The 18652-nt window shown below is 38.6% G+C and overlaps 1 protein-coding gene across 1 annotated transcript in view; it reads right to left on the bottom strand.

Moving 5' to 3' along the window:
• LOC105477098 (transcription factor 4) overlaps window positions 1-12258 on the bottom strand; it is a 419558-nt gene extending 407300 nt beyond the window's left edge. Inside the window, exons 1-2 of the mRNA XM_071085290.1 lie at window positions 12049-12258; window positions 7973-8063 (exon numbers count right to left, since the gene is read on the bottom strand). Of these exons, the coding sequence (XP_070941391.1) occupies window positions 7973-8063; window positions 12049-12243 (286 nt within the window). The 5' untranslated portion in view covers window positions 12244-12258. The remainder of the gene's footprint in view (window positions 1-7972; window positions 8064-12048) is intronic.
• Between the last annotated feature and the right edge of the window lie 6394 nt (window positions 12259-18652).

Raw genomic sequence — 18652 nt, 5'->3', positions numbered from 1 at the left:
TGAACCAAATTAGTTGTTACAAAAGAAGACCATAGACTGGCAGACATAAAAGATTCCCGAGTCCATCTCACTCATTTTTTAGCTAATAAAATTGTGAATTTGGAAATGTAAGTGACTTGCCTTAGTTTGGAATTTGAGTAAGCTAAATTTTGGTCTGAAATACTTTCCATTAAACACACTGTCTTTTGTTTTTAAATAGTGTGTAACTTCTCGGATAGTTAACATGGATGATTATAATAATGTGTGGTCACTATGTCAAAATTTCTATAATTTCTTAAAAGAAATTCTTTGAGAAGTTTAGATCGCCACATAATTTTAAATATTAACACTATTAGTTATTTATACTTTTTTCCCCTTTACATTTAACATACATCAAGAACAACAAAAATAGTTCTTAAGCTTAAGTATTGTGATCGTAGTGTCTACAGAAATAATAGACAATGTATCTAGAATTAGATTTTGGCTTTAGGATATGTTTGTAAATAAGACACATTTTTTAAAATTTATATATGTTTTTACCACATTCAAATCATCTTGCAATAGAAGTATGAATTTTATTACATCACAAATGAATACGATGTGAATGCAAAATTGGATGCTGTTTAATCTTAGACAGTCTGGTTTTTAGAATAATTATGTGACTGAAATTCCATGAATAATGATAATTTGTTTGGTAGTGGATCGATTATTTTTTTTGAAAGTAAATCCATCATTTTCTTTATGGCGCCTGATCCTTGGATCCTTGGGTATAAATTTTTGGTACAGCACATGGGGATTTAGCTATGTGAGTCCCATTAATGTGCATCGGAGTTTTGCAGCTAGCTCCATGAGCTGAGCAGTTGCTTTTTAATGTTATTTTAATATTTAATGGTTATTGCAGGGCTGTCAAGCTGGGACTGTTTCAATGAGAGAGATTTCCAGAACTTATGAGAGAGATTTTAAACATCTATTCAGAGCATATTGCAATATCCTTTATTAGAAGAGGAAAATTCTTTAGAGAGAAACCTCCCAATTCAAAAGAGTATCTCTTTAATTGTGGCAAATTTGAGACTGAGATAATACCTTTCTTATTTTTATTAAAATTATCCAAAGAATTTATTAAATTGCTTTCATCAGGTAAGTTAGATATTAATTTTGTGAAGTTTTAGTATTAGAGTGAGGAATAAAGGGGTTTTTATATTTGTGTTTTGTTAATGGTCATTGTTTTCATCATTAATTTTATATAATTTTTTAAGTTAATTGGTACTCTTGGTTTTTCTTAAAATTCTGTAGGCAGGATTTTCACAGATTATTGTATTTGAAGAGACCTCCATGAAGAATCAGCAGTTTTTATTACAAGGTAGATTATTTAATCATTTCAGAGAAAGGTCTCATTACAATAAGGAACACAAGGCTGCCTTCCTCTCACTGGGCATCTCCCTAAATGCCTGGTGGCCCTCAGGAAGTCAGTGCATGTTTAAGTATTCTGGAAGAGTGGGAACATCTGGGCTTCAGTCCTTAAAACACACCACATATTATTTTGATCAGTTCTAATAAACATGACTTCTTATGTCTGAGGTAGCCCAAGAAATCAGTCAAGGTCACCAGGGAGAAGTTGTGGAAAGACCCAGATCAAAAATAAAAAAAAAAAGAGAATGCGCATATGTATCCATCACTTACCCTTTTCTCTCCTGAAGCTCATACTTTCCTCCTCTTCTTTGACTCCACTTGTCCACTTGTGCAAGTTTCTACATTCTGAAAACAAATCAACCAACTCTTTCTCCAGGCAGCTCTCCCTCTAGCTATGTTCTTACTTCCTTCCTTTCATTTACTACCCGACTCCTTGAGATAGCCTCTAAAACGCACTTTGTCCCTATTGTCAGGTATACTAGGTATCAATCATACCATTTTGGCATTTATCTTTTTAAGTACCTCTCTGCAACATGCCACAAACTCTTTGGTGTCAAATGCCTGACCCTTCCTCATCCTAGTACCAGTCCTCACTCAATAATGTCTTGGAATGACTCCTATAAAAATAGCTGAATTTTTTTGGTACAAAGTACTACAGATTGTTCCTAGAAATTATGACCACAGAGATAAATATTTTCTTAAAAATCATGGCTTTTTATATTCAAAGTCTGATATTTTGGAGAATAAAGTATTGTTTTTTGAAAGTTGAAGGAATTTTCATAATAGTTTGGAGTATCAATTATTAAAAATCATATACAATTATTTCATAATCTACATATAGTTATACAAATGTTAATCTTCATTAATGTTTATTGTTGCTGCTCAAGCTACAACTGTTTTTTATTATTATTATTTTTGAGATGGGGTCTTGCTTTGTCACTCAGGCTGGAGTGCAGTGGTGTGATTTCGGCTCACTGCAACCTCTGCCTCCCAGGTTCGAGTGATTCTCCTGCCTCAGCCTCCCGAGTAGCTGGGACTACAGGTGCACACCACCATGCCTGGATAATTTTGTATTTTTAGTAGAGATGGGGTTTCACCATGTTGGCCAGGATGGTCTCGATCTCCTGACCTTGTGATCCACCCGCCTCAGCCTCCCAAAGTGCTGGGATTACAGGCGTGAGCCACAGCGCCCAGCCAAGCTACAACTCTTAAAAGTACCACTGTTATAAGTATTGCTATAAAACTGTTTTTAAAAGAAAGTTGTCTCACCATCGAGAGAATTTTAGTCCCAGTAATGTAAATTTATTTTACCACCCAAAGAATGTATTTTATGGTATATTTTTGTAAATATTTTTGTCGATGATATGAACTCTTTTGTTTTTGTTATCATTGTTTTTGCAGTAAAATTCAAGTTTTCCTTGGACTCTATATTCCTATGATTTTTAAAAAATAGAAGAAAGGAAATATTTTTTATTTCTTTTATTTGGTACATCCATCCAAATATGATTTCTCGTTCCACCTTCATACGATGTGTTCTTTCCACTGAATGTAATCCTGGAGATAAACTCAGATTCAGGCAAGAGGACTGGCAGCCTTCCATAGTGGACTACTTTATGACAGAGAATAGTATTTCCTTCCCTTTCCTATTAATTTCTATCAAAAGCCTGCTTTACTTTCTTGGTTCCCAGTGGAACTATTTCTATTTGATTTCAATTAAAAATGAAATGTCAGCATTTCTGGATGTGTTGTACTATTTTACGGTGCACACTATTCCAACTCATTAGGGAGAAGGCAGCATATTTGGAGGAAGCCCAGTTGGGATGGAAAAATAGATGTCTGTTTCACATTTTCATTAGAAATAGACATCAAAATATATTTTATCACAACCTCTACTTAAAGGAAGAGTCTTTGGCAATCGGTTTTCCAACTCCCATATAATTCACTCTCTTGAATTCACCTGGAGGTTTCCTTTATTAGATCATATTTTCCTTATTCCTCAGCTAAATTTATCTAGAAACAATCTCGCCTTCATTTCTTGTCTGTGACTACTATATCCTGCTGAAAAAAAGTTCCTAGAGGTTGGTGAAGTTGTTAGGGTTGTTAACAAGTTGAGGACATCACAGGTGGAATATCATATACATTTGGTGTTCCAGGAGCAAATTTCCATGCTTCAATTTTTGACAATCTGAGACCTGACATATACAAATTCGAGTGTGTATGAAACTTCAGGAAAGTTAGCATCACTCTGTTTCTTCTTAAAGAAGTGGGCATATGTAGGTAGTTAAGGAAATGCTTTGGTAGTGATGATAGCTTGACCAGGAGTGTAAAATGCACAACAACAGGATCACTTCTAAAAATTTCAACAAGCTATCTCTAATATTTCCTGAAGTACCAGCATCCATCTGGAAAATGAAATGTCTTTCCACTTAAAGGCAAATAATATATTTTTTCCAGTTTTCTTTTTTTGTAAGAGGAAAATGATAAAGGAATGTGCTTTCTGAGTGTATCATATTTGACAGTACAGAGCACATAAACTGGGAGAAGCACAAGTTGTGTAGCCAACTTTCACAGAAAATTAAAATCACTAAACACTGAAGTAATCTGGCACCAGCTTCTATATATGGACAAAAGCTTGAACAAAAAATATACTGACCCTTTCTTTGATGCCAATGTTCAGCTAATCGATGTGATTACAGTGTGAAGGCTTGAGGTGCTGGGTGAATGATAACTGTTGCTGTTCAACTTTTGCAGCCCTGCCTCACATTGAGTCAGAGATTTTTTTTTGCTCAAAATGAGTGGTTCTAGTTTGGTAAATCCAATGACTCCCTTTTCACAGTTATTTGCAGAGTGTACTGCTGCTAAAGACTGTGTTCGTTCTATGAACATGTCCAGAAGAATGTTTTTGTCAACAAACATAATGAGTATTGACTGAGTGCTAGATATTGTGTGGAGTGATAGAGAGAAAAGCCATAGAATTCCTGGGAACACAGGTTTTATGGTGCAGTAGAAGAAACAGACAAGTATATACATACATGAAAAAGAGTCTCATAGATGTCCCAATAATGGTTTCTACAGGGTACAATGGCAATTCAGGAAGAGAGTGGCCACGTGTATTCAGAAGAGTCAAGAAAGGCTTCATAGGCTGGGCATGGTGGCTCACACCTGTAATCTCAGCACTTTGGGAGGCCAAGGAGGGTGGATTCCTTGAGGTCAGGAGTTCAAAACCAGCCTGCCCATCATGATGAAACCCCTGTCTTTACTGAAAATACAAAAATTTGCTGGGCGTGGTGGAGGGTGCCTGTAATCCTAGCTACTCAGAAGGCTGAGGCAGGACGATTGCTTGAACCCAGGAGGTGGAAGTTGCAGTGAGCCGAGATCATGCCACTGCGTTCCAGCCTGGGTGACAGGGTGAGATTCCATCCCAAAAACAAAACAAAGAACCAAAAACAAACAAAGAACGGCTTCATAGAGGACATTCAAGCCACTAGTTTTTGATGAGGGTCATTTCAAGGCTGACAGCTACCTGGCTTTAGGAGTTGGTGGTGATAGTGACCTTGACTTCCTCTCCTGCCCCATAGTTTCAGAAGGGACACTAGCAAAACTTCTCTAGGAGCTGGATGACATCAAGAAGGGAGGCTGAACCCTCATGAGTGCTTAAGAGAATTTGAGAGAGGCACTGCTTTTCTGGCATCTGGTTTGGCCACTAACATCAGAATGATGCATCTTCCAGTGAAAATCCTGCTGTTCTTATTTCTGTGTTCAAATTTCAGGCTGAATTTGACAGAATTTAATTCTTTTTAAAAAACTTTTTAAAAAGTTTTTTAATTGACGTACCACTAATTCTTTTTAATAATCTGTTTTTCACTAATATAGAGTTAACTTATTTTTAAATGTTGTGTTTAATAGGACTCCTCTCATTATACACAGAAAAGCCTTGGAAAAAATTAAAATACCAGATAATATCCATTAGTGATGGTCACTGGAAAACACATTCTGTAGGCTTGATGTTACATAAAATAAGTATGATCATGACCTAGGTTGATGTGAAAAATATTTTTCTGGGCCAGCTTAACCAAAATTTCACACCCTTGAAACAAGCTTTAAAGTATTTAGATCAATTTCTACAAAAGGACCATTCTTTTGTACGTCTGTGTTTTGCAAAAACAATCATCTGGTTTAAGACAGCAATTTGTATGTATTTGAGGCTGACAAATGGACATCACTAGTTCTATGAAAAGAGTGCATATGTAGTAAAATGCCAGACTAGACAGAAACATGGAATAATCCTCTAGAAAAAATAGACATGAGTCGACAGACTTCAAAAGAATTGAGAACACAATTGTTGCTAAATGTTTCTTTATACATTTATAAATAAGTAGTAAATAATTTCATAAATGCACAAAGTTCCCATGTAATAAACATTGTATGCGACATAAAAGTCACAATCTTATTATATTTTACATAAAAATCTTATAAAAAATAATTTTTGTGTGTGATATTTTCTCATTTCAATGTGAAAAACTTTCATGATTTTACAAATGTCTGGAAAATTCATGACAAGGCCTGTTGATATATTTGGTATGCTGACAAGAAGTCATAAGATCACTATCAATTGAGACACTCTTACTGTCAAGTGGAAATGTAAAATTCATACCAATATTTATAGCTCTCTGGCAAAGCATTGGCTATTATGCCTCCTGGATATACCAAATTAAAATATCTGAATGGTGATGACGAATGAAAGTTAACTAAATTTAGGGAGGTCTGCAGTGTAAATCATGCTGCAACAAGCCTAAAAACCTGGTGGCAAAGAATCATAAACATAATACCAGGAGATGTTTGAGAGCCTCTTCCTGAAAGTAAGGTATAAGACACTATGGTGCTTGGGTGCTAAAATACAACAAACTTATTTCATACAAATGGCAAAGATAAGAAGATTGCTGAAACTCAGAACCTGGGTGAGTGAACGTCTGTGTCCATCTGCTATAAAACTGGATGATTCTAACAGTTGGACAAGGTTGTGGAGCTATAGTATTGTGCTTGAAGCCAGCGTAGAAACTGCAAAGCTGTTCTTCGTAGAAGTACAGAAAAGACCAACAAAGGCACAGGAGTGAAATCTATCTAAAAAGTTTTATGTAAAATCACTCTCTTAAACTAAAGTCAGGAACCATGCATAACTGAAATATAAGACAGAAGTCACTATTTTGGTTGCCATAATCTTGGACCACAGGGCTTTTGTAAAACAAATGATTTCTAAGTGCTTAAAGTCAAAGTGGGAATAAAAAAAGGCATTTTATCAAACGTATTCAAAGGGAGAAATATCCTCCAAGATGAATGTCATGTCCTTGGCTCATGTATCATCCATAGGGAATTCTTTGGGGCCTTTCTAAGATTTCACTGTATGCTTACCACATCTGTGTAATTTAAACCATTTTGAGCGCCATCTGAAGACACCTGTAGAAAAATAATGTGTTAGATAATTATAACATTTAATTACTTGAGAAGAGCGTGCTTTCAAAGTTGTATACTACTTAGGGACATTATTGAATTCACAAAATTTTACTACATTAACTATAATGGCACTAAGTTCTTAATCGTTATCATGAGTAATAAAAATGTGTTGGTTGCATATTACTTCAATGGCACTATGCTAGACACTGGGAATTAAAAAACAACATAGAGGCTCCGGACCTTAGTCAGTAATATGCTGAGACTACCAGGCCCATGGCAGAAAAGAAAGGAATAAGTCAGATGAATTACAAGTGTCAGAAGCCCACTGAAAGGGATAATCATTATAGGTTGATTTCTGCAAAGCTTGTTGAAATTCAATCAACATTCAATATGGCTCATTTATTCATTCTAGAAAGAGCTATTACATGTTTATTGTGTGGCAGAAACTCTTGCTAGGAGCATAGGATGCTATGCCTCTTTTCTTTTGGAGTTTATAGCCCCAAAGAGGAGGCTTTACCAAATATCCATGACACATTGTGTAAAAGAAATCTATCCAAGACCATGAGACCATATAGATAGAGTGCTGACCTAGTCTGAGGGCAAGGAAGGCTTCTTGGAGGAATGTGACTTGTTTTCTGTAGGATGAGTGATGATTAAATGGGCAGAGTTGGGAAGAGGACTGATGCAGACAGGGAGCATCAGCACATACAAAGGCTTTGTCCTATTTGAAAATAGCAAAGGAGGCCAGACTGGCCAGAAAACACAGGAAAGAAGGAGTGCAATGCAAGATGGCACTGGGTCAGTACATACAAGGCCTTGTTGGACATATGCAACATGTTTATGTTTATTGTAAGAGCAATGGGAAGGGACTTAAATGAGAAATAATGTTCTTTTTTTTTTTTTAGATAGAATGTCAATCTGTCACCCAGGTTGCTGTGCAGTGGCATGATCTTGGCTCACTGCAACCTCTGCCTCCCGGGTTCAAGTGATTCTCCAGCCTCAGCCTCTCGAGTAGTTGGGACTACAGGCACATGCCACCACACCCAGCTAATTTTTATATTTTTAGTAGAGACAGGATTTCATCATGTTTGCCAGGCTGTCTTGAACACCTGACTTCAGGTGATCCACCTACCTTGGCCTCCCAAAGTGCTGGGATTGCGGGCGTGAGCCACCATGCCCGTCCAAGAGATAATGTTCTTAGATTGGTGTTTAGAAAACATTCGCTGCAGCGTGGAGAAAAGATGGTGGACTTGTTAGAATGAAGGCAGGTAGACAAGTTAGAAGATGGTACTAGTAGTCTGGGGAAGAAATGATAATGTTTTGGGTTAGGGTAATGCACCATGGAGATAAAGAGAAGTGGACAGAAACTCTTGACAGATGACTAAGCTTGTGGAGGGAATCACTTCTATCTGCTGCAAATACATAGACATGCTTAAAATATATAGCTGAGCTGGAAAGCAAAAGGGAAATTGACACGTGTCAAAAACAAAGCCATTGTTGCAAGTTGAAGATTCAGTCTATTGAGTTCTGAGAGTAGACGAGTGCTTTAGGAATGACATTTAATGCCTGTCTTGGTAGTGGAATAATAACTGGTAGCAGCAGTTATTTCGATTTGCAGTTGTTCAAAACTTGCATAACCAACCTCATTGTGTCCCTCAGAAACACTAGTACCAACAGACCAGCAGACTCTGCTCAAAGGTATTAATTTCAATTCTGCAGGGCCCTTCCTCCAAGTTTCTAAATGTTAGTAACTCTAACATCATTCTTTTATTCCCTTAACCCTAGTTGGGTAGCATCCTTCTGCAGTTCCTTCCATGCCTCAATGCCCTCTTTTTGCCCTTTACCTGATTAATAGTTCTTTAGGTTAATTTTTGTCTATTAAAATAACCGGAGTGTCTGACTGGACCCCAACTGTTATAAAGGGAATAGGGACAACAATCAAAAGGCAATATTCAGGGAGACGATGGAGTTTTTTGAGACTTGAAGAGCTGTATGTCTTCAGATTGTAAAGATCACACCAAGTCTTAGGATGAATAAAGCAAACCCAGGTTTTGGCTCAAGGTTATTCAGAAAACATCAAAGGCTATCAGAAGGAAAGATAGATTACCTTCAAAGAATGATGCTCTTACACAAGACTTCTCATGATCAGCAGATGCTTGAGACAATGAAAGAGCATCTCTGTAGTACTGCTGGAGGGTAACATCCTGATTTAAAAACTACATATTAGTTAATTTGGCTGAAATTGATAATGGGTTGAATATAGAGTGTAAAGGACAAAGAAGTATCACAGATGGCCAGAGTTGTAGTTTATGGATTAAGCTCATTATGCCATTAACTGGGATAGGGAATATTGGAAGAAGATCTTGTCTGAGGGAAAGAGACCAAAGTCTCACACATGTTGGGTTTTAGATGCCTTTGAGATGTCTAGGAACAGACGTGGAATAGGTTGTTATATATGAAGGTATGAGGTCATAGGAGAGGTCCAGGCTCTGGTTGTATATTTGAGTCTTTGGTCAGTGGATGGTACATGAATATTTTCTTATGTATTAGTTATCAATTGCTGTATAAGAAATTAAAATTAACCTGAAGCTAAGTGGCTTAGAACAACATTAAGTATTTATTATCCTCACAGTTTCTGTTGGTCAGGTATTTGGAATGTGGCTTAGCCAGATAGTTCTGGCTTAAGGTCTGTTCTGAGGTTTGAGCCAAGATGTAGACTGGGCTTGCAAGTCAGCAAGTTCCTCTAAAGGACTGACCAAGCCTGCAGTATCAGCTTCTAAGGTGGCTCCCACATGCCTGGCAAGTTGGTGCTGGCTGTTGGCAGGAGGCCTCAGCTCCTCTCCATGTGGGACTCCCCCCAGTCTGCTTGAGTGTCTTTATGATATGGGGGTTGGCTTCTTCCGGAATTAGTGATCTCAAAAGAGCAAAGTGGAAGCCACAGTGCCTTTTATGATCTAGTCTAAGAAATCACACACTGACACCTCTGCCATGTCCTATTTGTTGCAAGCAAGTCACAAATTCCAGCCTATATTCAAGGCATGGGGGCTCCACCTTTTGAAGTTAGTTTTGTTGGAGGATTTGTGGACATATTTTAAACCCAAGATACCTGGGGAGATACTATAGAGTGAGTAAAGAAAGAGAGGCGAGAGCAGGGGTGGGCAAACTTTTTCTGTGAAGGGCCAGATAGCAAAATTTTTAAGCATTGCAGGCCATATGGTCTCTGTCACAACTATTCACCTCTGCTGTTGTAGCATACTTAATGACAATACTTAAATGAATAGGTATGTCTGGGTTAAGCCCAAAGTAGGTCTGTGGGCTATAGTTTGTCAACCTTTGACATAGAGCATAGCCAGGAGAAGCAGCCGTATACAAAGACTAAAAGCCAAACCAAAACAAAAAAGGCACAAAACAACAACAGCAACAAAAAAGTCCAGGTGCAGCAGGGAAGTTTAGGATCTGACAAAAACATAATACTATAATTTAGGCTAGGCGCGGTAGCTCACACCTGTAATCCCAGAACTTGGGGAGGCCGAGGCGGGCAGGTCACCTGAGGTCAGGAGTTCAAGACCAACCTGGCCAATATGATGAAACCCCGTCTCTATTAAAAATACAAAAATTAGCCACATGTGGTCAGGGGCCTGTAATCCCAGCTACTTGGGAGGCTGAGGCAGGAGAATGGCTTGAGCCCAGGAGTTGGAGGTTGCAGTGAGCCAAGATTATGCCACTGCACTCCAGCCTGGGGCGACAGAGTGAGACTCCATCTCAAAACAAAACAAAACAAAACAAAACAAAACAAAACAAGAAAAAAAAACACCAAAAAGTAGAATTTATACAAAACAGTTCTGTTAATGATTAATGTCTGTTTTTTTTTCACCTTTTATCTTTTACTAATACATAATATTTTATATTTTTTGTTGTTGTTGTTGTGGAAACTGAGGCTCATATTGTTTTAGAAACTTATCCAAGTTAGTAGTAGCCGATTGGAATTTAAAACCAAGTCTGTGTGATTCAAAGTTTATGTTCTTTCCATTTCAAAAAGAAAAAATGTCCCATCTAGTGTGGAGGAATATGTGCAAGCATGGTCAGAAAAATAGTTTGGGCCATACTGAAGGGCATTGGATGCCAGGGGCTTTGCACTTTGGTGATGGGTTTTGAGCACTAAGTTGTGAGTCACATGATTGCAATTGTATCCTATATTAAATCGACAGTGGTGTATCGATGACCTTGTGATAGGGAGTAACAAAGTGAGGGATATTGAGCAAGAGGCTGATTCAATAATCCAGACAGGAAATTGTTACGATCTGAACTTGAAAGATGTTAATTACGTAGAAGTGATATTGTACAGAAAAGTCCAACTGAACGTTGGAAATAGACTGTTGAAGGAAGAACCAAAAATGATCCTGAAAATGGTAGCTACATTGATAAAGGAAGTCGTAAGGGGGTGCTGTTTCATGCAGAAATTATGAGTTCCTTTTTCAATATATTGAATTTGAGATACCAGCATGACATCCAAATGGAGGTGTATTAGAGAAAAAACACATGAGAGTAGTTAGGGCTGGAGGTGTGGTTTTATAAATGTACATGCTGGCGGAGTTCTTGAAGAGAAAGAGGAACCATGGATTATGAATACTGAGAAGCAGCCAACTTTAGAATGTTGATGGGAAAGGAGACAGAGGAACAGTGCAAAAGATTAGACAAGAGCCAACGCCTTGTACAGTCTCAACAAGAATCTCAAGAAGGCAGGGCCATGCACAGTGGCTCACGCCTGTAATCCCAGCACTTTGGGAGGCTAAGGTGGACAGATCACTTGAAGTCAGGAATTCGAGACCAGCCCAACCAACATGGCGAAACCCCGTCTCTACTAAAACTACAGAAATTAGCCGGGCGTGGTGGCACGTGCCTGTAATCTCAGCTACTTGGGAGGCTGAGGCATGAGAATCGCTAGAACCTGGGAGGCAGAGGCTGCAGTGAGCCAAGATCGCGCCATTGCACTCCAGCCTGGGAGACAGAGCAAGACCCTATCTCCAAAAAAAAAAAAAAAGAAAAAAAAGAAAAGAAAAGAATCTCAAGAGGGCAGACCAAGTGCTGTGGAGATGTCAGGGAGGGAGGTTGGAGAGCTAGAAACTACTGTTATGTTTGGCCATGGGAGATCATTTTTGGTTTTAGTTTCTACTAAGTTGCTAAAGTAGCCCAACTGCTGGTTCCTACCTCCAAGGGCCTCCTGGAGAAGCCAGAGTCGCAGTTCTCTACCCCGGCGCATGTTGCAATATCCTGAGAAGTTTTAAAAAATGATGCCTGGCTTTCAACCACAACCTCCAACTTCCAGTAATTTGTCAAAATGATGAAGATGAAGGGAAAGAGGAGAGGCACCTGTGGTATTTTCTCCAGCCTTTTAGAAAACATGGGGTTGTTCCTTTGGCCACATAAGTGCCAATCTACAAGGAAGTTGATACTGTAGACATCAAGAGAATGGGCACTGTTCAAAAAGGAATGCTGCACAAGTGTTACCATGGCAAAGCTGAAAGAGTCTACAGTGTAACCCAGCATGCTGTTGGCATTGTTGTAAACAAACAAGAGAAAGATTCTTGCCAAGAGAATTAATGTACATATTGAGCATATTAAGCACTCTAAGAGCCGAAAGGGCATCCTGAAATGTGAGAAGGAAAATGATCAGAAAAAGAAGGAAGCCAAAGAGAAAGGCATCTAGGTTCAACCAAAGGACCAGCCTGCTCTGCTCAGAGAAGCACATTTTCTGAGAACCAAAGAAAAGGAGCTCGACCTGCTAGAATCTATTCCCCATGAATTCATGGCATGATAGGTGCAAAATAAATAAATGAAGACCTTGGGATGGTTAAAAAAAAAAAAGAGAAAAAAAATGATGTTTCATTCTCATCCTAAGAACTTTTAAATTAATTGGTCTAGGAGTGTGGCTTGGGCATTGGGATTTTAAAAAATCTCCCCAAATAATTCTAACACACAGCCAAGATTGAGACTCATGGCCATAGAGGAAAAATACCAAATTATAGAGAAAACTGTGGGAAGTTCCTGGGGTAATACTAGCTGTTTTGAAGTTGTGTGTGTGTGTGTGTGTGCATGCGCAAGCGCGCACGCCGTAGAGGGAGACATATCTGAGACCAGGGGCAGTGCAGCACTTCTGTGGGAGGTTAACATAGGAAGGGAATTTAGGAATTTTGCTCTTACGTCTCCCAACATTGCTTTGGGATGAATAATGCCCAGTCTTCTACTTGAAGTGACTCTGATGCTTCAAACATAAGAGTAGGGCAGCATAAAAGTCTTGATCCTGTGAGATACTGAGAACAGGTGTAGATTCACTAACCTAGGATCACTTTTCTACCTCCTTTTTTTTCCATCTTAAAATCTGCAGATCTGGGGATTTACAGCATTGGAATGTCTTTTTTTTTTTTTTTTTTTTTTTTTTTGATGGAGTCTTCCTCTCTTACCTGGTCTGGAGTGCAGTGGCACGATCTCAGCTCACTGCAACCTCCACCTCCTGGGTTCAAGCAATTCTACCTCAGCATCCTGAGAAGCTGGGATTCAGGTACGTGCCTGTAATCCCAGAGATGGGATTTCACCATGTTGGTCAGGCTGGTCTCACACTCCTGACCTTGTGACCTGCCCGCCTCGGCCTCCCAAAGTGTTAAGATTACAGGTATAAGCCACTGCACCTGGCTGGAATGTCTCTTAGTATAGTATCCCAAGAAGGCAAACAGTAAAATCTTGACCAGAGCTGTTCTGTGGAATGAGGGATGATGAACTTTGGTTTTCTGGGGCCTCTATCAGAAAACTTTCCACACTAAGTCCCATTCATCCCACCTGTACCCCTGTACTAAATACTCTGATGAGGGCTGAAATCTGGCTTCTCCCCATATACACTGCCTGATGCCCTCATGGGGAGATGAGTTCACAGTCTAAACTAACAGGTCTTATCAGGAGCACAACTATTTCAAAGGAAAAACAAACACTGGATTACATAGTTCATCAGAAGCAGCATTGTTAGAAAGACAAACGATTTAAAATTAGCCTAATAATTCTAAGACATAAGTAAAAGAAACTAGCAGTAATATGAAATAAGAATAAAAAACATACTCAAGCAGCTATATTAGGTAAAAAACATGATAGCGGAAATAAAACTGTAATAAGATAAATAAAACAATGAATACAACTGAAAAATTGAATTAGAATTGGAAGAAAGAATTGAGGAAATTCTCAGAAGGATGAAGCAAAGCACAAACAAATTACAAATATATATTTTTTAAAAGCTACGAAGGAAAGAAATAATGGTTATAAGTTCTGGCTAATAAGAGTCCAGTAAAAGAGAGAGGTAATAATGAAGAGAAAACTTGGAAGGAATACATTTCCCACCATTTAAAATACAAGGAAGAAAGACTTCAAATTGAAAGAGCCCTTAGAATAATAGATAAAGAAAACCTACAAGGAAATATATTTCAATTGAATAGCTTCAAAGAAAAAGAGAGTTATAAAAAAGCAGATTACATACAGAGGAACAGGATCAGATTGATATGATAGTTTTTGAAAGACAATTTAAGAAATGGTGATGTTTTTTGTTTTTTGTTTTTTGTTTTTTTGGCCAGGCACCGTGGCGCATGCCTGTAGTCCTAGCTACTCAGAAGATTGAGGTGGGTGGATCACTTGAACCCGGAGAGGTCCAAGCCACAGTGAGCCATGGAGTTGTAATAGTGCCCTTGTACTTCAGCTGGGGCCATAGAGTGAGACCCTGTCTCAAAGTTAAAAAATGGTGGTAGTAAAAATATTTAAGACCGGGCGCGGTGGCTCACCCCTGTAATCCCAGCACTCTGGGAGGCCGAGGCGGGCGGATCACGAGGTCAGGAGATCGAGACCATCCTGTCTAACAAGGTGCAACCCGTCTCTACTAAAAATACAAAAAATTAGCCGGGTGTGGTGGGCCCCTATAGTCCCAGCTACTCGGGAGGCTGAGGCAGGAAAATGGCGTGAACATGGGAGGCGGAGCTTGCAGTGAGCCGAGATCGCGCCACTGCACTCCAGCCTGGGCGACACAGTGAGACTCCGTCTCAAAAAAAAAAAAGAAAAAAAAATTTAAGAAAAATAATTTAGACCTTGGAATTTTGTATCTAGCCAAACTGTCATTTAAATATGAGAGCTAGATAAGAATATAAGAATATTCTCTCATATATAAGACCTCAGAAGGATCCCCACTCAAAGAACATTATCAAAAAGAGTTTTGGATAAAGCACTTAAGGAAATGAAGAGAAAACTTCAGGAGAAGCTGCAATAAATATATGAAGTAAAAGCGATTTAATACTTCGGTAGCTTTTTGTTATCACTGCTATTGTCTTTAAAGCATTAGTAAGAAGAAAATAAAATATTATATCCATAATAATCTTAAAAAGTATGAAAATCTGGATACTGTCAACATAATGAGAGTTGAAGGGAAACTGAAGAATATGAAAATGTCATATAAACACTCAATTACAAAAACAATCCAGAGAATGGATTAAGAAGACACATAGAATATATGGGAAATAAATTAAGTGGGCTGGGCATGGTGGCTCCTGCCTGTAGTTCCAGCACATTGGGAAGTTGGGGTGGGCGGATCGTTTGAGCTCAAGAGTTTGAGACCAGCCTGGGCAACATGGTGAAACCCCATCTCTACAAAAATTACAAAAATTAGCCAGGTCTGGTGGTATGTGCCTGTAGTCCCAGCTACTCCAGAGACTGAGAGGTGGGAGAATCGCTTGAGCGTGGGAGGTCGAGGCTGCAGTGACCTGTGATCATGCCATTGTACTCCAGCGTAGGTGATAGAGCAAGACCCTATCTCAAAAATAAGTAGAAAAACAAACAAATAAATAAAGTGGGTAGACATGTTCAAAAAATTTAAAATTGTAATAAATATAAATGGACAAAAATGTAAATATTGACAGATCAGGGAAAAAGCATTTAAATTAGATAAAAATTAAATAGACTTAACATTTTTAAAAAGAGCATTTTTGGGGATAGGAATAGTGCAAATTAATAAAAATGACCTCAAAATACATAAAGCAAAGTTGAAAGAGGCACCCCAATCTTTATGCTGGTATGATGTCAGAGGAGGGTGAGTAGGGAGCCTCGGTCTTTATTTCTGTTGGACAGTAACGAGGCCTTTTTCCCCGGTGGTGCCAGTAGAGATCATGTAGGGAGGCTGAATTTCCACCTCAACCTGGCAGTAATGATGTGCCCATCCTTTCTCTACTAGGGTGATACTAAGGAGGCCTAGTAGAGAGTTAGGTCTTCCAGTACCACCCGTTAGAAATGAGGGCCCCACCATGGTGTCAGTGGAGGACATCAGAGAATCTTCAGTGAGGCACCCCTACTCCTCCCTGCCAGGCAGGTATCAGTGGAGGCCTCACGTGGAGCTGAACTTCCCACCCTTCCCTAGCAGTAAAAAGGAGCCATTATCCCTCAGGTATCAATAGACATTTAAGAGAACCCCAGACGTCTACCCCCACCCGGTAGTAATAACACACACACACACACACACACACATTTGCTTGAGTGGTATGAGAAGAAGTTAGCAAAAAAAAGAGGCTTAAATGCAATCCAGAGTCTCATAAAGTAAAATTGAAAATGACCAGGTTTCAAATTTTAAAATTGCTCATCAGATGAAGAACTAGGCAAATCTAATACTATTTTTTTTTTTTTAATTAAAGGACAATTGGCCAGGCATGGTGGCTCGTGTCTGTAATCCCAGCACTTTGGGAGGCTGATGTGGGCAAATCATGTGAAGTCACAAGTTCAAGACTGGCCTGGTCAACATGGTGAAACCCTGCCTCTAATAAAAAAATAAAAATTAGCTGGGCATGGTGGCATGTGCCTGAAATCATAGCTACTTAGGAGACTGAGGGAGGAGAATCACTTGAACCCAGGAGGTGGAGGTTGCAGTGAGCCAAGATTGTGCCACTACACTCTAGCCAGCCTGGGTGACAGAGCACGACTCTGTTCCCCCCAACACCTGCCCCACCAAAAAAAAAGAAAAGAAAAGGACAATCAACTGATGCAAACATCAAAATAACAAAGATCTTTGAATTATCTAACAAAATTCTAAAGCAGCCGTCTAAGAGTTTTAGAATGCTTCAGTGAGAAACTATGAGCTCACTTGAAACTAATAAAATAATAGCCTCGACAAATAAATAGAAGATGTAAAGATGAACCAAATGAAAATTCTAGCATTGCAAAATATAATAACTAAAATAAAAACTTAATGGATGGACTCAACACTAGAGTGGAGGAACAGAGAGGAATGAATCAGTGTACTGGGAGATGAAACAATAGTAATTCTCCAATCAGAATAACACAGAGAAAATTGTCTGGAAGAAAAGAAAGAAGAAAGGTGAACAAAGATGCAGGGATCTATGTAATTACAACAAAAGATCTAAGTGCATTTCATCAGAGTCTTGGAAAGAGAAGAAAGAGGATAGGGCTAAAAGGAACTTAGAGAAATGATGACTGAAAACTTACAGACTGGGCAAAAGACATACACCTATGGATTTAAGAAGCTGAGCAAAGCCCAAACAAGATAACCACGCCCCTCCCTAAAAAATGCACACCAAGAAACATTGTATTAGTTCGCTTTCACACTGCTGATAAAGACACGCCGGAGACTGAGCAATTTATAAAGAAACAAAGGCTTAATGGACTCACAGTTCCACGTGGCTGGCGAGGCCTCACAATCATGGTGGATGGTGAAAGGCATGTCTCACATGGTGGCAGACAAGAGAGAATGAGAGCCAAGCAAAAGGGAAAACCTTTATAAAAACATCAGATCTCATGAGACTTATTTACTACCAGGAGAACAGCATGGGGGAAACCGCCCCCTCCCACCAGGTCCCTCCCACAACATGTGGGAATTATGTGAGCTACAATTCAAGATGAGATTTGAGTGGGGACACAGCCAAACCATATCATACATTATAGTCAAACTTCTAAAAACTAGACAAAGAAAAAATCTGCAAAGCAGCAATAAAGAAAGGACAACTTAACTATAGGAGAAAACAGTTGGAATGACAGCCGATTTCTCATTAGAAACCATAGAAGCCATAAGGAAGTAGCACAACATACTTCAAATGTTGAAAGAAAACAGCTGTTAACCCTGAATACAATATTCAGTGAAAATATCTTCTAGGAATGAAGAGGAAATCAGATAAGGGAAAATGAAGATATTTACCCTGAAAGAATAACTAAAAGAAGTTCTACAGACTGAACGAAAATAATAAACCTTGGAACATAGTTGGGGAGAAAAAACACAGTTAAGCAAAAACATGGGGTAAATATGAGACATGCCTTTTCTGAAGTTTTCTAAGTTATGTTTGATAGCTGAAGCAAAAATTGTAACAATGTCTGGTGTGGTTCTACATATATACAGAGAAAGTATTTAAGACAATCATGTAAATGGGGAGAGTAAAAGGACTTAACCTGGTGAAGTAACAACAACAGTAGATTGTGATGTTATAATGATATATAATGAAATGTCTAGAGCAACCACTAAAAAAGCTGTACAAAGAGCTATACTCAAAAACACTATAAATAAATAAAATGAAAATTTTTAAATGTCCCTGTAAGCCATAGAAAGGAAAAGAAAACAGAGAAATGAAAAACAGGAAAGACAAACATAAAATAAAAAATAAAATGGCCGATTTAAGCCCTAACATATCAATTACACTAAATGTGAATGGTCAAAACATATCAATTACAAGTCATAGATTTGCTTAGAATGAATGATAAAATTGATCCAACAATGAGCTCTCTGCATGAAACT

The sequence above is a fragment of the Macaca nemestrina genome, chromosome 19 (assembly GCF_043159975.1).
Source record: "Macaca nemestrina isolate mMacNem1 chromosome 19, mMacNem.hap1, whole genome shotgun sequence".
NCBI classification, from domain to species: Eukaryota; Metazoa; Chordata; class Mammalia; order Primates; family Cercopithecidae; genus Macaca; species Macaca nemestrina.
The sequence above is the reverse complement of the archived record's forward strand: the minus strand, read 5'-3'. Positions and strand labels throughout refer to the sequence as shown.